We start from the raw sequence: 14,777 nt of genomic DNA, 5'->3' as shown, positions 1-14,777 counted from the left end.
CAATTCACATTTGAAGTGACCCACAGACCAGGGGACAAGCTGCCAGAAGCTGATGCATTATCGATGCATTATATATTTCATCAGCAGCAAATACGGAAAAAGTGTGCGCCATCGACATCTCGGAGGGAACAGAGGAAATTCGACCACAGGGCGAGAAGTTTTACGTGCCAGAGACACGCCGGCCAAGAATCTTGCGACTTTACCACGACAGCGCCGAATCGGGTGGGCATGACGGATTCTCAAACACATTCAGAAAGATAAACCAGCGATTTACCTGGGAAAGTATGAAAGAAGTCGTACACGATCGAATATGTCCGAACTTGCCACCTGTGTCAAATGGCTAAAGCCAAATACAAACCTAGAGGAAACGAACTGGTCATTCCCAAGTATTCGAGCGTACCTTTTGAAGTTGTCCACCTCGACTTCGCTGAAGTCAAAAAGAAGGGGGAAGGCATGCGGAGGACGCAGGCTTTCCTTGTCGCCATTGACGAGTGTACAAGAATGGTAGCAGCTAAATGTGGAAAGGAGGATGCCAACTCGGTAATTGCGTTAAATGAAACGCGTCATCTTCAAGACAACTAAAGTATTGGTCTCTGATAATGGACCTGCTTTCCGTAGCGAAAAGCTCGGAAGATTGGCCGAACAGAGAGGCATCACTCGAACGTTTTCGACTCCGTACCATCCGGAGGCAACGCACTCGCAGAAAGGTTAATTCGCGACCTCAAGTAGTATTTGAGCCTTATAGCCTAATACCTACCTTCCCTGGTGGATGGAAATGTGCCTTGGAAGCTGCAGTGACTCACCACAATAACACCTACACGGAGGGGTTGGGCTGCAGTCCATACTTTTGTGCAAATTGAACAAGTACTTGGCTTCCTGCAGATCATCAGTTAGGAATCGCCGGCCGCGTTATTCTTCTAGAGACACCCAAGACAGCCGAACAGCAAATAAAATAGAAATTTGGAATGAATACAAACTTCGACAATAGGTACTATCGTAAGTTGGCTGCGGTTGAACCTGGAAGTTTCGTACTGGTCAAGAAAGGACTGAGCGGCTCCAATTGCCAATTTAGTGGTCCATACATGGTCACCAAAACGGCAAGCCCGCACGGAATCCTCAAGTCAGTGTACTACGAGACTCCGGCGAAGACGATCCAAGTTAGCTCCGTTGGGAACATCATCCCGTACCATCCCAGGACGGATGGAGTCAGAGGCCCCGGAGAATGTGGAGTGCCGTCAAGACGAAGTCGAAGTGGCGAAAGTACCGGAGGAGAAGAAGAAGAGAAAGAAGAAGTTCAATAGAATGGAGGAACGGCTTTATCGTCTCCGTTGAGTTCTTTACACTTGTTAGTCTGGTCAATCTTGTTGGATACCGCTTGACATATTCGTCGCAGCTTGTGGTGTTGGCGTTGAAAACAACGTCAACACCAAACCTGCTGGCAATGCTCTTTAGTCCGTGGGAAAAGCGATGGACATTGGGCACGACAGCAGTGCGTTTTCTTTGTGTGTCATCTTTGCTTCTAGACCTAATAATTTTTTCATCTGTTCTACAAATAATGTGATCAGGGAATCCTACCGATTTTAGTCTTGTGATTCGACGTGAAAATTTCTGGTTCATTGTGTGAAAGCACGATTTGGACAAAGAGGCCCTAAGGCCTCTTTGTCCAAATCGTCTACGTAGACGTACGTCTACGAAGCTCCTTCATCACAGCGGTATGGAGGGGCTTTAGTTTACGCCTCTGGATATCCGTCAAAACACCCAGCCCGCCTGTGGTTACCGGAATACCGGAAACGCTCGGCGCTGCGACAGAACGCTCGCAACGCACGCTGCTTGATCGCTCTCGCTGGGGATCGACAGCCGGGCGGCTAGCGGTAGGGTTGGCAGATGGCCCCAACAAAAAATAGCCAAATGATCTCAACATGTAGCCCAAAGATAGCCAGACCCGAATTTTTAGTGACCCAAAAGTCGCCAAAAAGGTAGCCAAAAATTTGATGATGTTCTGCAGGTGTCTTACAGATGGTGCAGATTGGCACCGCGTGTTTCCGGCTCCAAAACTACTTCCGCTTCATGCAACCAGCCCAACAGTGGCCTCAAGATCTGCGCAAAGAATTCTAGTGAGAGCTTCCACTCAGACGTGGATTTGGACACCACTTATTGTTACAACGAGCCGAAGGATTTTGTTTCCGATTGATTCATGACGTTATCAGTACTTACTGAGCCACGTTGTGAGCTAACTTTAGTTCACGCCTCGCTTTATTCGAGGCATTTTTCTGTAAATGTCGCGCAAGATACTGCCAGCTCCAGTCTCTAGGATAAGCTTCGGCTGGTCACGATCAAGTGCCCAAGAGGCGGCCCGAGCTGAATGCATTTTCGAATAGGGATGCCTTTCCTAAGCTTGATTCATAAAATAAGCATGTTATTTCTATCCCGCTCTCTCTCTTTCTCTCTCTCAATTTTGTATTTTTTACTGAAACGTAAAACGTGAAACATTCTCGCATTTTCCTCGTGCGAAGAAAGGACAGTTGTGTCTGCAATTCGCCTTTGAGTGCAAAAAAGGAACTACCTGTTGACCCGTAGCAGAAGAGGTGAATTCAATTAAAGCTTACAGTTTCAATTGCCACCTAGATTACGGCGCTGACAATAACCAGGTGTTATTAGTATCGAAGCATTGAACTGTGCAATTTTTTAACAGGGATACCCTGGCAAGATTCGTGCAATCTAAAAACGTCTGCGTAAGTTTCTGTGAATGCAGGCACGATTGCGTGTGCTGCCAAATTTCCGAGGAAGGCTGTATACCTTACCTTCAGTGTGACTTGAAAACAATAAAGAAATGTAATTCCACTCGAGAACATGTACGCGCGCGGCGACGATGTTAGCGCGTTTGGACTTTAAACGCAACCTCACTGCGTCGACCTACGACCACGGTAGAAATGCGCTTGGAGTCCCCATATAATTTCTATCGCAATAAAAGGAAATACCTCTTGCTCAGTTACCTGTTATTTTATCATAGACAACCACTTTTGTTAAACCTTGTGAAAGCATTCTCACGTTCCAAAAATACTCATTTTACGGGTGGTCAACCCGCCGGGGCAGACAACAGTAAAGGAAACGAGCCCGCGCACTCTGATAACCCGTTCTTTGCGAACACAATCTGCTCGACCAGGCTGGCGCACCCTCCGTTACCGTCACTACGTCACACTAACAGAAAATGGCGCACCTGTGTTCTTACTTAGGCAAAACGGACACTCATTAAATATCCTATAACGCATTCGACTATACTTTCTTTAATAAAGCCGGTGGGCCGGCAATATCTGTGTGTTTCAAAAGACTAGAAAGGCAGGAGGGGACGGAACGGCAGCGCTCCTCCACGCGCACCGTGCCGTGGCTACCGATCTTGGGATAACGGCAGACGACGAGTGAGTACAAAGTGCGTCCAGCAAGTACGAAGTGCGACAGTGCGCTCGTGCCCGTGCCGAAGTTCGTGATCATGTGGGAGCGGCACGCAAGACGTTCACGCTACCTTAAAACATCCTCATTCTCAGCTGCAGTATATTAAATTCTGAATGGCTTTATGCTTTGCAGATGCAATAGTTGCCTTCGAATGCGGAATGAGTTTCGGGCATTTTGTAATAGAGTAAGCAATTTGCCGAATTTCTTACAACATTCCGAAACAACGCACCACCAGACGAACCAAATATGCGCATAAAGTAAAATTTACCTTTGAAAGAGGGGTTCTTCTCCCGTTCCTTCTCATATGCACGGCTGTATTTCGCCCACTTGCCCAAGCTCAGTTTTGAGAACGGTTTTCTTACTGTACCACGCGTGAAGCGGCAGCAGATGGCGCCGAAACCAAAACATTAGCCTGGAAAGACGCGTAAACACGGCAGCGATGACTTAAAGCCAGCCACTCAGCGCCGTCATTGCCTAAAAACACAGCCTTCGAGACTGCCTACATAACTTTTTCGCAGCAATGAGCTTTGGGTTTTCATAAACCGCGTTCCCAAATTTTGTGTGTGCTGACGTCCTTTATACAAAAATAGCCCAAATATAGCCATGTAGCCAACTCGAAAATTTTGACGCCACGTCGCATAAAAAGTAGCCCAATTTGGCTATTAATAGCCCAATCTGGCAACCCTAGCTAGCGGAGAGGTTGGCGAGCCTTCGCGCGCTGGCTCCAAGACAACCGGAAATAGACGACAACGTACGTCACAACATGACGTAGGTTCAGCGCAGGCGGAGCTTAGCCCCGATCACTCGGCGAGCGAGTTGAGGAGGAACTGCATGGCTAAGGAGGAGGGTAACTTGTAATCGTCCGTAGCTCTCTTAATATGAGACGCTTCACTTAAATTGTGACGCGAATGTTTTACTGTAGCTGCACCCTACGCGTCTACAAAATTTGTCCCAACCGTTTCAGGGACCCTTTAAAGGAAAATTCCAAGCTTGTAAAATGCGAAGTTGGTGTAGTATACATGTTGCCATTAACTTGCGGTAATGTTTACGTAGGCCAGACCGGACGGTGTGTTATTACTCGTCTAAAAGATCATTCAAATTCATACGACGAAGATAACCACTTACACCAAGCCAACCATCGCAAAAGCTGTCATTGTAAACCATTGCATTAGGATACCATGATTTTGTTTATTCATAGAAACAAACTAACGCACGAAATAACCGTGCCCTTCCATATCAGAAAGCGGGCTGATATGTGCGTAAGTGAGCCATCATAGCCTTAACTGACGCAGAATTTGCCTTTTTGAGCATCACCTGATTTTGATAAGATATGTAGAAGCTCTGTGAATATATATATATATATATATATATATATATATATTGTGGGCATTTATTATGCTATTCATTGTCATCTGTAGATGATCATCCTCATGTGCCCTTACGAAAATGAATTTAGAGTTCCTTTAGAACTCCTAATGAGTTCCTATGAAGTCAAAAGGAACTCTATAGGAACTCGCGCTCTATAGAGTCGTCTGCATAGAATCTCTATACGAAGTCTAAAGCAACCTGTCTATAGAAACATGTCATTTCACACACAATAAAAGTGCAATAGAGGGTGTATTGACGTTATATGCACTGAATTCTATAAAGTATTCTTTAAAGAACGTCTTTAGAACTTCTAACATGACCTCTCTATAGAATGGCTCTCCATTGGCTTTCTATAAATGCTCTATAGAGGGTGTATTGATATCTTATGTAGTAAATTCTATAGAGGAACGTTTATAGAGCGTTTTTAGCACTTTTAATGCGGCCTGTCTATAGACTGGCTCTCAATTAGCCCTCTACAAATGTTCTATAGAGGGTGTATTGATATCTTACGTACTCAATTCTATAGAAGAACGTTTATAGAAAGTTTTTTGCACTTCTAATGTGACCTGTCTATAGACAGGCTCTCCATTCGCTCTCGATAAACGTTCTATAGAGGGTGTGTCGATATCATATGTACTAAATTCTATAGAAGAATGCTTATAGAACGTTTTTAACACTTCTAATGCTGCCTGTCTATAGACTGGCTCTCCATTCGCCCTCTGTAAAAGTTCTATAGAGGTTGCATTTACATCGTATGTACTAAATTCTATAGAAGAATGTTTATAGAAAATTTCTAGCAGTTCTAATGTGGTCTGTCTATAGAGCGGCTCTCTATTCGCGCTCTTTAAGCATTCTTCAGGGTGTTTCACTTACCTTGTGCCAAACATAAAAAATATGCAAATGCAACGTAGCTGGAGAGAACCAAGGTAATGTTTGCCGTCGCCCTCAGATGCTCAAATTATTTTTACATTCCGCCTAATTCGATAATCAGTCTTAATTAATTATTGAACTTCTCAAGTATTATAATTAGATAAAAATTATCAATGAGAAAATTGCAGCGCAACATGAAATACTCGCGACACATATTTCTGTTGCTCAATACACGCTGCATAAACGTCTTTAGAACTTCTAACGTGACCTCTCTATAGAATGGCTCTCCATTGGCTTTCTATAAATGCTCTATAGAGGGTGTATTGATATCTTATGTAGTAAAATCTATAGAGGAACGTTTATACAGCGTTTTTAGCACTTTTAATGCGACCTGTCTATAGACTGGCTATAGTGTTGTTACGAGTGTGAAAGAATCCCGCGAATACACGCAAAGTGCCTCGAACGGCCAGTCGCGCGGCAATATTTCAGAAGTTGATTAATTATTTAAGACTAATTATCTAATTAGGGGGAATGCAAAAAATTATGTGAGTATCTCCAAGCGACGGCTAACAACATTACCTTGGTTTGGATAGTTCGGTGCAGCAACGTGGCATTTGCATATTTTTAAAGTTTGGCTCAAGTTACGTGAAACACCGTGTATGGAGGGTGTATTGACATCATATGTATTAAATTCTATAGAAGAATGTTATGGAATGTTTGTAGCACTTCTATTGTGGCTGCCTATAGACTGGCCCTCCATTCCCACTCTATAAGCGTTCTATAGTGTGTGTATTCACATATGCACTGAATTCTATAGAGGAACGTTTATAGGACGCTTAAAGAAGCTACCGTGCGGCCTTTCTATAGAATGGCTCTATATTTGCACTCTATAAAGGTTTCAATAGAAGGAATCGAATACTGCTGAATGATATCTCAAAGGGTCTTTTTAACTCGAAAAGACAACATTGCAACCATGCAATTTTTGTACTTGCAACAAATGATATGAAAAAAAAAATTATATACGCTAGTTCAGAGCGAATTGGACAATCGTTCTCAGCAGAGAACGTACTGAGATATTGACACATAATAGTAAGATTCACGTACTGTAACACGTTTAGATATTTTGCTTTTTAGCTCGATGTACAGAGCTGTTGCTAAGCTCTTGTAAAATTACCACTCGCGCCAATTTCCAAGGAATAAAAAGCCTGATTATTTCAAACCCGTTTCATGGGTTTTTACTATCAAGCAAGAGCATCTTTATAATCACTGATGAAGGCGAACAAAACAAAAAGCGAAATTACACAAAGTAACGTCAAGGAAGCGCATTGTGGTTTCTATCGCCGATGCAGGTGAATCACAAAGATGACCAAGGAACACTAAACAAAACTACGCGTAAGCAGCCGCGTCTATCTGCTGGAACGCAGTGACTGCAGCACTTGGCAGCAAACACACAGAACGCCGCCGCACATTTTGGCCTACGTCACTAAAATGCGACGCATGCACGCTGCAGAGACATGCGGTTTTTTCGAGGAATCTTCGTAGGTCGCACGATACACAGGGAAGGCACGAACGACATGAGTGCAATCCGCGCACGATAAACACACCGACACGAAAGCAAGATACGGACGACATGGGTATAACCTGCGCCACACGAGCAAAATTAAGAACCATCGCATATTTGTTGCTTTGCGACGGACAATTACAAAGTACACGGAAACATCGCACACTGCCATGTGTACCTCCGAGATTGTGTCAAAAATTTCTGGGCTACATTCAATGTTCAAGACAGCAGGAAGCTACTTAAAACGAAGTTACGGCCCAAGTAGCGCAGCTAACGGCTGCGGGAAATGTCATTTAGGCGCTTTAAGGCAGGTGATCGGAGTTCAAATCGTTCAAATCACGCCCCAGCCACGGATTTCTCAGGATCACATAAGCGGATCTTGAAGGCCATGCTTTGTTGGCTACTTGCGGCATAAGTGATTCAAAAGCAAGAATTGGTCATGGAATTTCTTCCTGCGCTAAATTGTAGTGTACAATATAGACTGGTCGATGGTTCCTTTTGTCTCGCAACATATATATACGTAATTGGGCACAAAATGGCACAAAAACGTGCTGTAGTGGTTATTATTGCTGGCATCACGGAGGCCATAACAGCCTCACAAGTATACAGACGGCGCTAGCGGCGCCGGTCCCACGCGGCCGGTAAAATAAGTCGTGTTGTTATTCCTCCGTCTTGAATGTGCCGGTCGGTAGTGCACGCTGCTTCGATGTGTTTGTTTGATCGTGTGTTTTTAGGTTTGCCGTAATGAAATGTGGTGTTCGTGTGCATGAAAGTGCCGGAAGGTAGCCTGCGTCTCGCTGCAAACTCGCCGTATGCGTGGCGCGCCAGGCAAATGTGGACCAACGATTTTCATGCCGTGGAGTGTGTTCCCTTTGTCTTGGGTGGTCGTGAAAAGTTTTGTGGACGTCGCGATGAAATAATGCGTATTATTAGCGTGCCTCAGCTCGTCCATTACGCAACGGCATGTATGCTGGATCAACATCGTCGACGCAGCACTGGCAACTCGGAGAGCTCTTTTCCATCTCATCGTACTGTTCGAAAGGTAAGCAATCGTAGTTGCTAACTACACGTGTGTTGTGCGTGCTTATCGTGTGCATAGAGTGCCTTGCGGACGTAGGAAATAGAACACCCACGGCAACAGTGAAATCTGTGCTGATGCTTGCGGCGCACTGGTTGTCAGAATTTAGTTACGCAAATTTGTTGCCACAATGCGGAATTGATAATTCTGATAAGCGTTTTCTTCTGCTGAGATAGATTACGTTCGGAAATCATCTTGTGCACCTGTGCGTGAGCTCCCGTTTTTCTGCTGCAGTTGCATAGTAACGATCCACCTGCCTCTTCACCGATTCTTTCAATGACGTTTCCTTGCTTATAAATGCTTCGACGTTGTGGGTAATCTCTGCTTACGAGGTTTTAGGCTTACGAGCAGCAGGAAAAAAATGTAAGTCAATCACAGCTTGCTACTTACTAGTATAGCCTTTCTTTTCATGACAAGCTGTGCTGGCATAACTTTCACATAAATAAACATGGTAGGGGAAAGTTGCTTAATCTAAGTAATAAAAAAAACGACTCTCTAAAAAAATTTTAAAATACATTGTAATGTGCAGTTGCGACGTGCCCAAAAATTTACTTTGATGAAGAGGACCATATTATCAAGCCATTCAATAATTTCAACCTTTTGCTCTCTTGCCATTATGTACTAGTGCAGACATTGTTTTTGTGACTATTTTAGGTGCTCCTTGCATGTGTTTACGATATGACAGCTTTATTGCTCCACTGCTATTAGCTAACACAACTCATTTTGTAGTGGCGAGACCTTGGCCAGCAACAGTGTCCACTAAAAGGAGGAGCCCCCAGAAATGCAGACCTCATACGAGTGCCTGCAGCAGCATGGCTGGATGCTCATGTCAGGTATGTATGAAATGTACATGTTCCAAAAAAGTTGGATCTTGGTATCATTCATGGTTCAGTTTAGCGACACATTAGTTTATGCAGTTTACTAAAGAGGATAAATATTTATGCAACTGTATTCAACTTACTTACATGTGTGCGTAAAGATTATGCACACATTATCATGTTCTGTATAAAACTAGACCTAACATGTCCTGATGTTTAGTATTTTTTCCTGCATACATTGTTTGGCTGCAACATAAATTTTATTTTTGTTTAGTACACAGTATGTTTATCGCTTTTTAGTTTGGTTTTATTGTCTTAAAACTGTTTCCTATGCTGTTGCATTTATTTCCATATTTTTCCTGTTTGTGCTGCAAGCTCATGCAGTTACCTGTGCATGTAAGAATTTGTAGTGTAGTTTGCCACATATGTCACAAGTCTAAGCACGTAGTGTGCACACCATTGTTTATCATTAATATCTTCCCAGTTATTTCTGTGCTGTTCCCAGAAAAACTGTGTCTGGCAAATGCACATTTGATTAGCTTGAATTTGCTGAAAATAAATATGAAGGTCAGTATTCGCTCTGCTCAGTTACTTCAGTAATAAATAGGCAGACTGATTTCGATCCCTTGTCATCTAGAAAGGATATCTTTTTTCGTGCATTATTAATGAAAGCTCGCTCACACATGTCTTCTTATTTATGTGGTATGCCTCACTGATTTCTCTAGTTAATTTTTCAGTGTGGGTGAACACAGATGAACAATCTTAATCCTACATTATGCCCTATTGTGACAATGCATGGCCAAGTAGGACAAGCATACTGGTCTTTTGAGTGAAATATGGTCATCTCTTAGGCACATGTTTAGGCACCGGCCAGTTTGCCCTACGTAAGTTTGACCACATGTGAAAGGAGTACAGTACACTACCTGTGACACGTAATGGACAAATTTGGTGGTATTTCTCACCGACGCAAGCCTCCCTTGCCTGCTTGCCTTTCTCAATTCGCTTGCGGGCTGCCATGCATATCCTGCCTGCTTTATTTTTCGCTAGAAATACATGTGCATAGCAGTGTACAAGTGAACTAAGAAAGGCACCCTGGCCAGGGAGACTTGCTTTATTAAAGATACTATTAAATTTGTCTTGTGTCTGTCAGGGGTAGTGCTATTTCTGTGATCATATGCATATTTGGTCAAATGTACATGGCGCAGACTGGCCGGTGCCTCAACATGCGCCTAGGAGAGAAAATTATACGGACCAGGGGTTGAGCGATAAAGCCAATTTTTTCCTCTGCCTGTTAAAGCAATGCGAAATTGAGGACAGCAGTCCAAACTTGGCATTGCAAACTTTTCATTGCAAACAACCCTAAAAAAGTCTGATTGGTCCCCATGCAACAGATAGTTAAATGCATTGTTATCATGATTGCTCAAAATCTCAAGCTCCACGTGAGAAATTGAATACTGCCATATTACACATAGCACATACGAACTATGGCGACCGGCAGATGTAATATTGTTTACCCAGCTGAACAATAGAAGCCAGTAGATCATTCTCTTTTTCTTCCAAAAAATTGTTTGCTATGCGTAGCGCGATGTCTATATAGGAGCCTTAGTTCATGGGTGTTCCTGCTTGCTTACTTATGTTAAACTTAAAATGTGTTGTCATTACAAGATGACGTCAATGTGCAACTGGGCTGCTGTCTTTTGGAAACACTTTATTTTTGTCACTAGCAATGGCATTCTAGTGTCGGTGCATTGGCCTAGTTCTAGTGTCACAAAATCTTGGGAAGGGAAAATATTCTCAAAAGTGATTGCCTGAGAACTGTCCCTCTTCACGGAGATACTTCTGCTACTTTCTTGTTTTTCTGAAATACTTAAATGAAACAGTGTAGTGCTACAACTATATACATATAAATATTTATACCACATTTGTAGATATATATATTTGTGACATGTTTGCGCCTGCCTATACATTATGGCTAAATGTTCATTACACCTTTTTAAAATGATTTTCAATTGTATTTTGCAGGCTTCACCGTGGCAGAGTACCAGGCGGAACCAACGAGGTTAAAAGCTAGCCTTTCCTCGCTGCTTTCCAGGAAGTGAAGTAGTGGGCGATCATGTAAGAATGAACTTGCAACATGTGAGCAGTAGGCAAAGCTTCATACAGGTCACGCTGGTGGTAAAAACTGGAATGCTGAGACAAACCACATTATTTATTTATTTTAGTATTAAATAATTTACATTTATTTGTTTATACCTCACTAAAGCCTTACATGCCTCCAGGAAGGAATTAGGTAAAATGGGAAAGCATTATTAAACCAAACTAAACACGTCATTCAAAAAAGCATCATTCGCATAGCACAAGCATGATGTAACATTTTTTATTCAAGTGACGTTTCATACAAATCCACGAAAATTTCAAGAAACGAAGCTATTAAGTTAACAACTCTCACTAAAAAAAACAGTGATATCACCGTTCTATTAGTTGCACCTAATCCATAACTAAAGTTGGCGAAATTGACGTATCATATACTGCTCTAAAATACAATCATTAATTTGTGAGTAGGACGTGCAAAATGCTTATAAACATTGGAACATTTCACGCAAGCTGTAAATTCATATATCAAATTCCTTGACTTAAGACATAGCTGATCCAGTCTGCAGAACTGCGATATGTGTTTTTATTGCAGAGTTAGGGATTATTAAACTTCATGCTTTTACTTTTCTTTAAACCTGCCTATTTTTAATAATTTTTGCTTTAGGCTCTGAATTGAAATTCTTCCAACAAGCGGTAGACCTTAACTTTCTCAAATGCTACAAATTTAATTCAAAATAGCCTTGTGGTTGTCTCAAAACTATTTAGGAATTTCACACGTATTTAAGGAGGGACATCGGAGTTGGTCCTTAGCTAAAGCTGGAGGCCAATTCCGATTTGCAGAACAGAATTGTGCTTGCTAGTTTTTTTTTGTGAGTTGTAGTTCTAAACATAAGTTTTTTTTAATTGTGCAATTTTCAACCATTCTTAATAAAAATTGGTCTAAATGTAAATAACACCAATTAAAAATTTTTTAAATAACAAACATCAAGTTCAGTCCTGTGGTTGCCAAAAAAAACGATTTCACTATTCACATGCATAGGAGCTCCTGAGCTAAATCGTTTTCTTAGGTATTGGTGTGCGTCAGTCATGCTTGTATTTCCCAGCATAATTTTGGAATATTGAGCCTGATCTCAAAATTTGCCTTATAACAACATTCAAGCTTATTAAGCTTTGTACAATATATGATGCACTTCTCCAGGAGTACCACTGTTTGCTGCATTTTTACAAGGACTGCCACTGTTCTTTTTACACTTCAAAATAGGCCAGAATGCTGTGTTTTATAAGTTTAGTGTGGTTTTGTGGAGCTGACGCAAAACATTGCAGTGCACATATATCTGTGCACATTGATATGAATCTACTTTCAGGCTTTAGTATCCAACCGTTTAATGTGCATTGCTGGAACAGCAGGTCCTTCTGCAGTTTTAATGCGAAGCTTTCTTGTCTTAGACAAGCGTGCTTTTCTCAGATGTCAACTCCAGTCGAGTGTGCCACAAATGTTTTCCTGTTTCGTATGTTAGCACCACCAGCTTGATCCGTGAAGCGCATTGGCAGCTACAGTTTGTGTGCAAGTTCTAGGCTGAAGCATGTATGCTGACTGTTCTAAAGTGTGTATGTAGTATGTATGATGCATGTATCTAGTCTGAAGTGCAATAAACGTTTAAAACAGATCACTTTGTGGTTGTCGTGCCAATTATTTTTGCCACTGCATTTACTGTAATCGTTAATGCCTACAGTACAGTTCTCTAGAACCTCGGCAAAGTACAAGCACATTACAAACATCGACATAGGTTTTATAGAGATTTGTCTTTTGGGTCTGTAAAGCAACTGCAGAGAAATGTTCTAAAGAAATTTGTCTTTACAATCTTGAAAGGAACTCAATAGAAATGTTCTATAGAAATTTGTCTTTAGGATCTTTAAAAGAACTCCGTAGAAACGTTCTGTAGAAATTTGTCTTTACAATCTTGAAAGGAACTCAATAGAAATGTTCTATAGAAATTTGTCTTTAGGATCTTAAAAGGAACTCCGTAGAGATGTTTTATAGAAATTCGTCTTTACAATCTTAAAAGGAACTTCATAGAAATGTTCTATAGAAATTTGTCTTTAGGATCTTAAAAGGAACTCCGTAGAGATGTTCTATAGAAATTTGTCTTTAGGATCTTAAAAGGAACTCCGTAGGAATGTTCTATAGAATTGTGTCTTCAGAGTTCCTATAAGAATGCGGTGGCCAAATAACTGTTGGAACTCTATAGGAAAATTCTATAAGCAGTCAAAATAAACACAATAGAATTCTATCGAACAAGTTCAAAAGACTCTCTAAAAAACACATTAAAAATTTTTGTAAGGGTAGCCCAACAGGTGGTCCTGTTGTTTATAGCGGGGCCCACTTCTTACATCCTCATCCTATTAAAATACGGTGGCAATTCTTACGGCGAGACAAAGCCCCTGTTATTTGCTTCACGCTGAGCGCTAGTATTAATCCAGGAATTTCGGGGATACCTTCATTTTTAACAAACGTGGTGCCTGGTTAGACGCCTCGCAGGTACATCCAACGTTCTCGACGCTGAAGAAATGAATCATCTCTGGCGCCCACTAAAGGCCTACATCTTCTTAACGTTCAATCTAGAATATGATTACAGATTACCGTCACTGCACATGCAACATATAGGTAGAGTGAAACGTGCTTGTAAGATTATTTTTCCTGTCCACAGTTACAGGATTACTGGAAGGCAATGATTTATTTATTATACACCAGAACAATTTCTACGTTCTCAAAGATATCTTTTTTTCTTTATGCGTGGTATTGCCTTCATGCGCAGGTTAGGACACTGAAGAACACTTCTGCATACCCTCTGTTCTTCAACGCTGGAGACTTCTTCCAAGGAACGCTGTGGTATTCTATACTAAAATACAACATTGTTTCTGCGGTCATGGCAAACATGTCTTATGACGCTGTGGTAGGTACTGTCATTCCATATAGACGATCTTAACGGCGAGAAGGAAAATTCCCACAGCCTAAATGGCATGCCTAGCTGTTTCCTTGTTCCCTGCTTCCGAATTGTAGCTTTCATTTGCTTACAATGCCTTTTGTCGACCGGACGTGTAGCATTTCAGTGTCATTCTACTTTTCAGTGCTCGTGTCATGCCAGGGTTTTTTTTATTTTCCAGGACCACATTGTAAGAACGTGACAATTTTGCGCTGATATTTATTTCGGTCTATGTGTTCATTACGAACTATTGTAGTGTCTGTAGGGTAGTTATTTTTATCTTCTGGAAGACAATTCAATATGTAATGAAGACTGAGTTGTTTGAAAAGAAGGTAAGATATATTGCACCTAAATTTATTTTATGGTGATGATCACATGCAATAAAGATGTAGGGTTTTTCTGAACAAGTACAGAATCGTTAAATATAGCTAGAAAAGGGAGTGGAAATAGAGCTAGATGTGCCATATCTCAAGGTATTGCGCAAAAGGCCTGACGTTAAGAGACAAGAAGAGAGCGGTGTGGATCATAGAGCAAACGGGGATAGCCAATATTCT

At 41.6% G+C, this 14,777-nt stretch overlaps 1 protein-coding gene across 1 annotated transcript; it reads left to right on the top strand.

The window, feature by feature from the left end:
* Positions 1 to 7,524: 7,524 nt before the first annotated feature.
* Positions 7,525 to 11,286, top strand: LOC119454974 (uncharacterized). Its single transcript, XM_049668703.1, has 3 exons — positions 7,525 to 8,291; positions 9,057 to 9,160; positions 11,168 to 11,286. The coding sequence occupies exons 1-3, from the start codon at positions 8,016 to 8,018 to the stop codon at positions 11,214 to 11,216; spliced, it is 429 nt and encodes a 142-aa protein (XP_049524660.1). The 5' UTR covers positions 7,525 to 8,015; the 3' UTR covers positions 11,217 to 11,286.
* The last annotated feature ends 3,491 nt before the right edge of the window (positions 11,287 to 14,777 follow it).

This window comes from Dermacentor silvarum, chromosome 6 (assembly GCF_013339745.2).
Source record: "Dermacentor silvarum isolate Dsil-2018 chromosome 6, BIME_Dsil_1.4, whole genome shotgun sequence".
NCBI lineage: Eukaryota > Metazoa > Arthropoda > Arachnida > Ixodida > Ixodidae > Dermacentor > Dermacentor silvarum.
This window is presented reverse-complemented; position numbering and strand designations above follow the sequence as displayed.

Bases quoted from the DNA above. Each gene is read 5' to 3' on its own strand.
- LOC119454974 (XM_049668703.1), top strand. From the start codon at position 8,016: ATGAAAGTGCCGGAAGGTAGCCTGCGTCTCGCTGCAAACTCGCCGTAT. The intron at 8,292-9,056 runs GTAAGCAATCGT...CTCATTTTGTAG, and splicing joins CTCATCGTACTGTTCGAAAG to TGGCGAGACCTTGGCCAGCA. The intron at 9,161-11,167 runs GTATGTATGAAA...TGTATTTTGCAG, and splicing joins TGGCTGGATGCTCATGTCAG to GCTTCACCGTGGCAGAGTAC.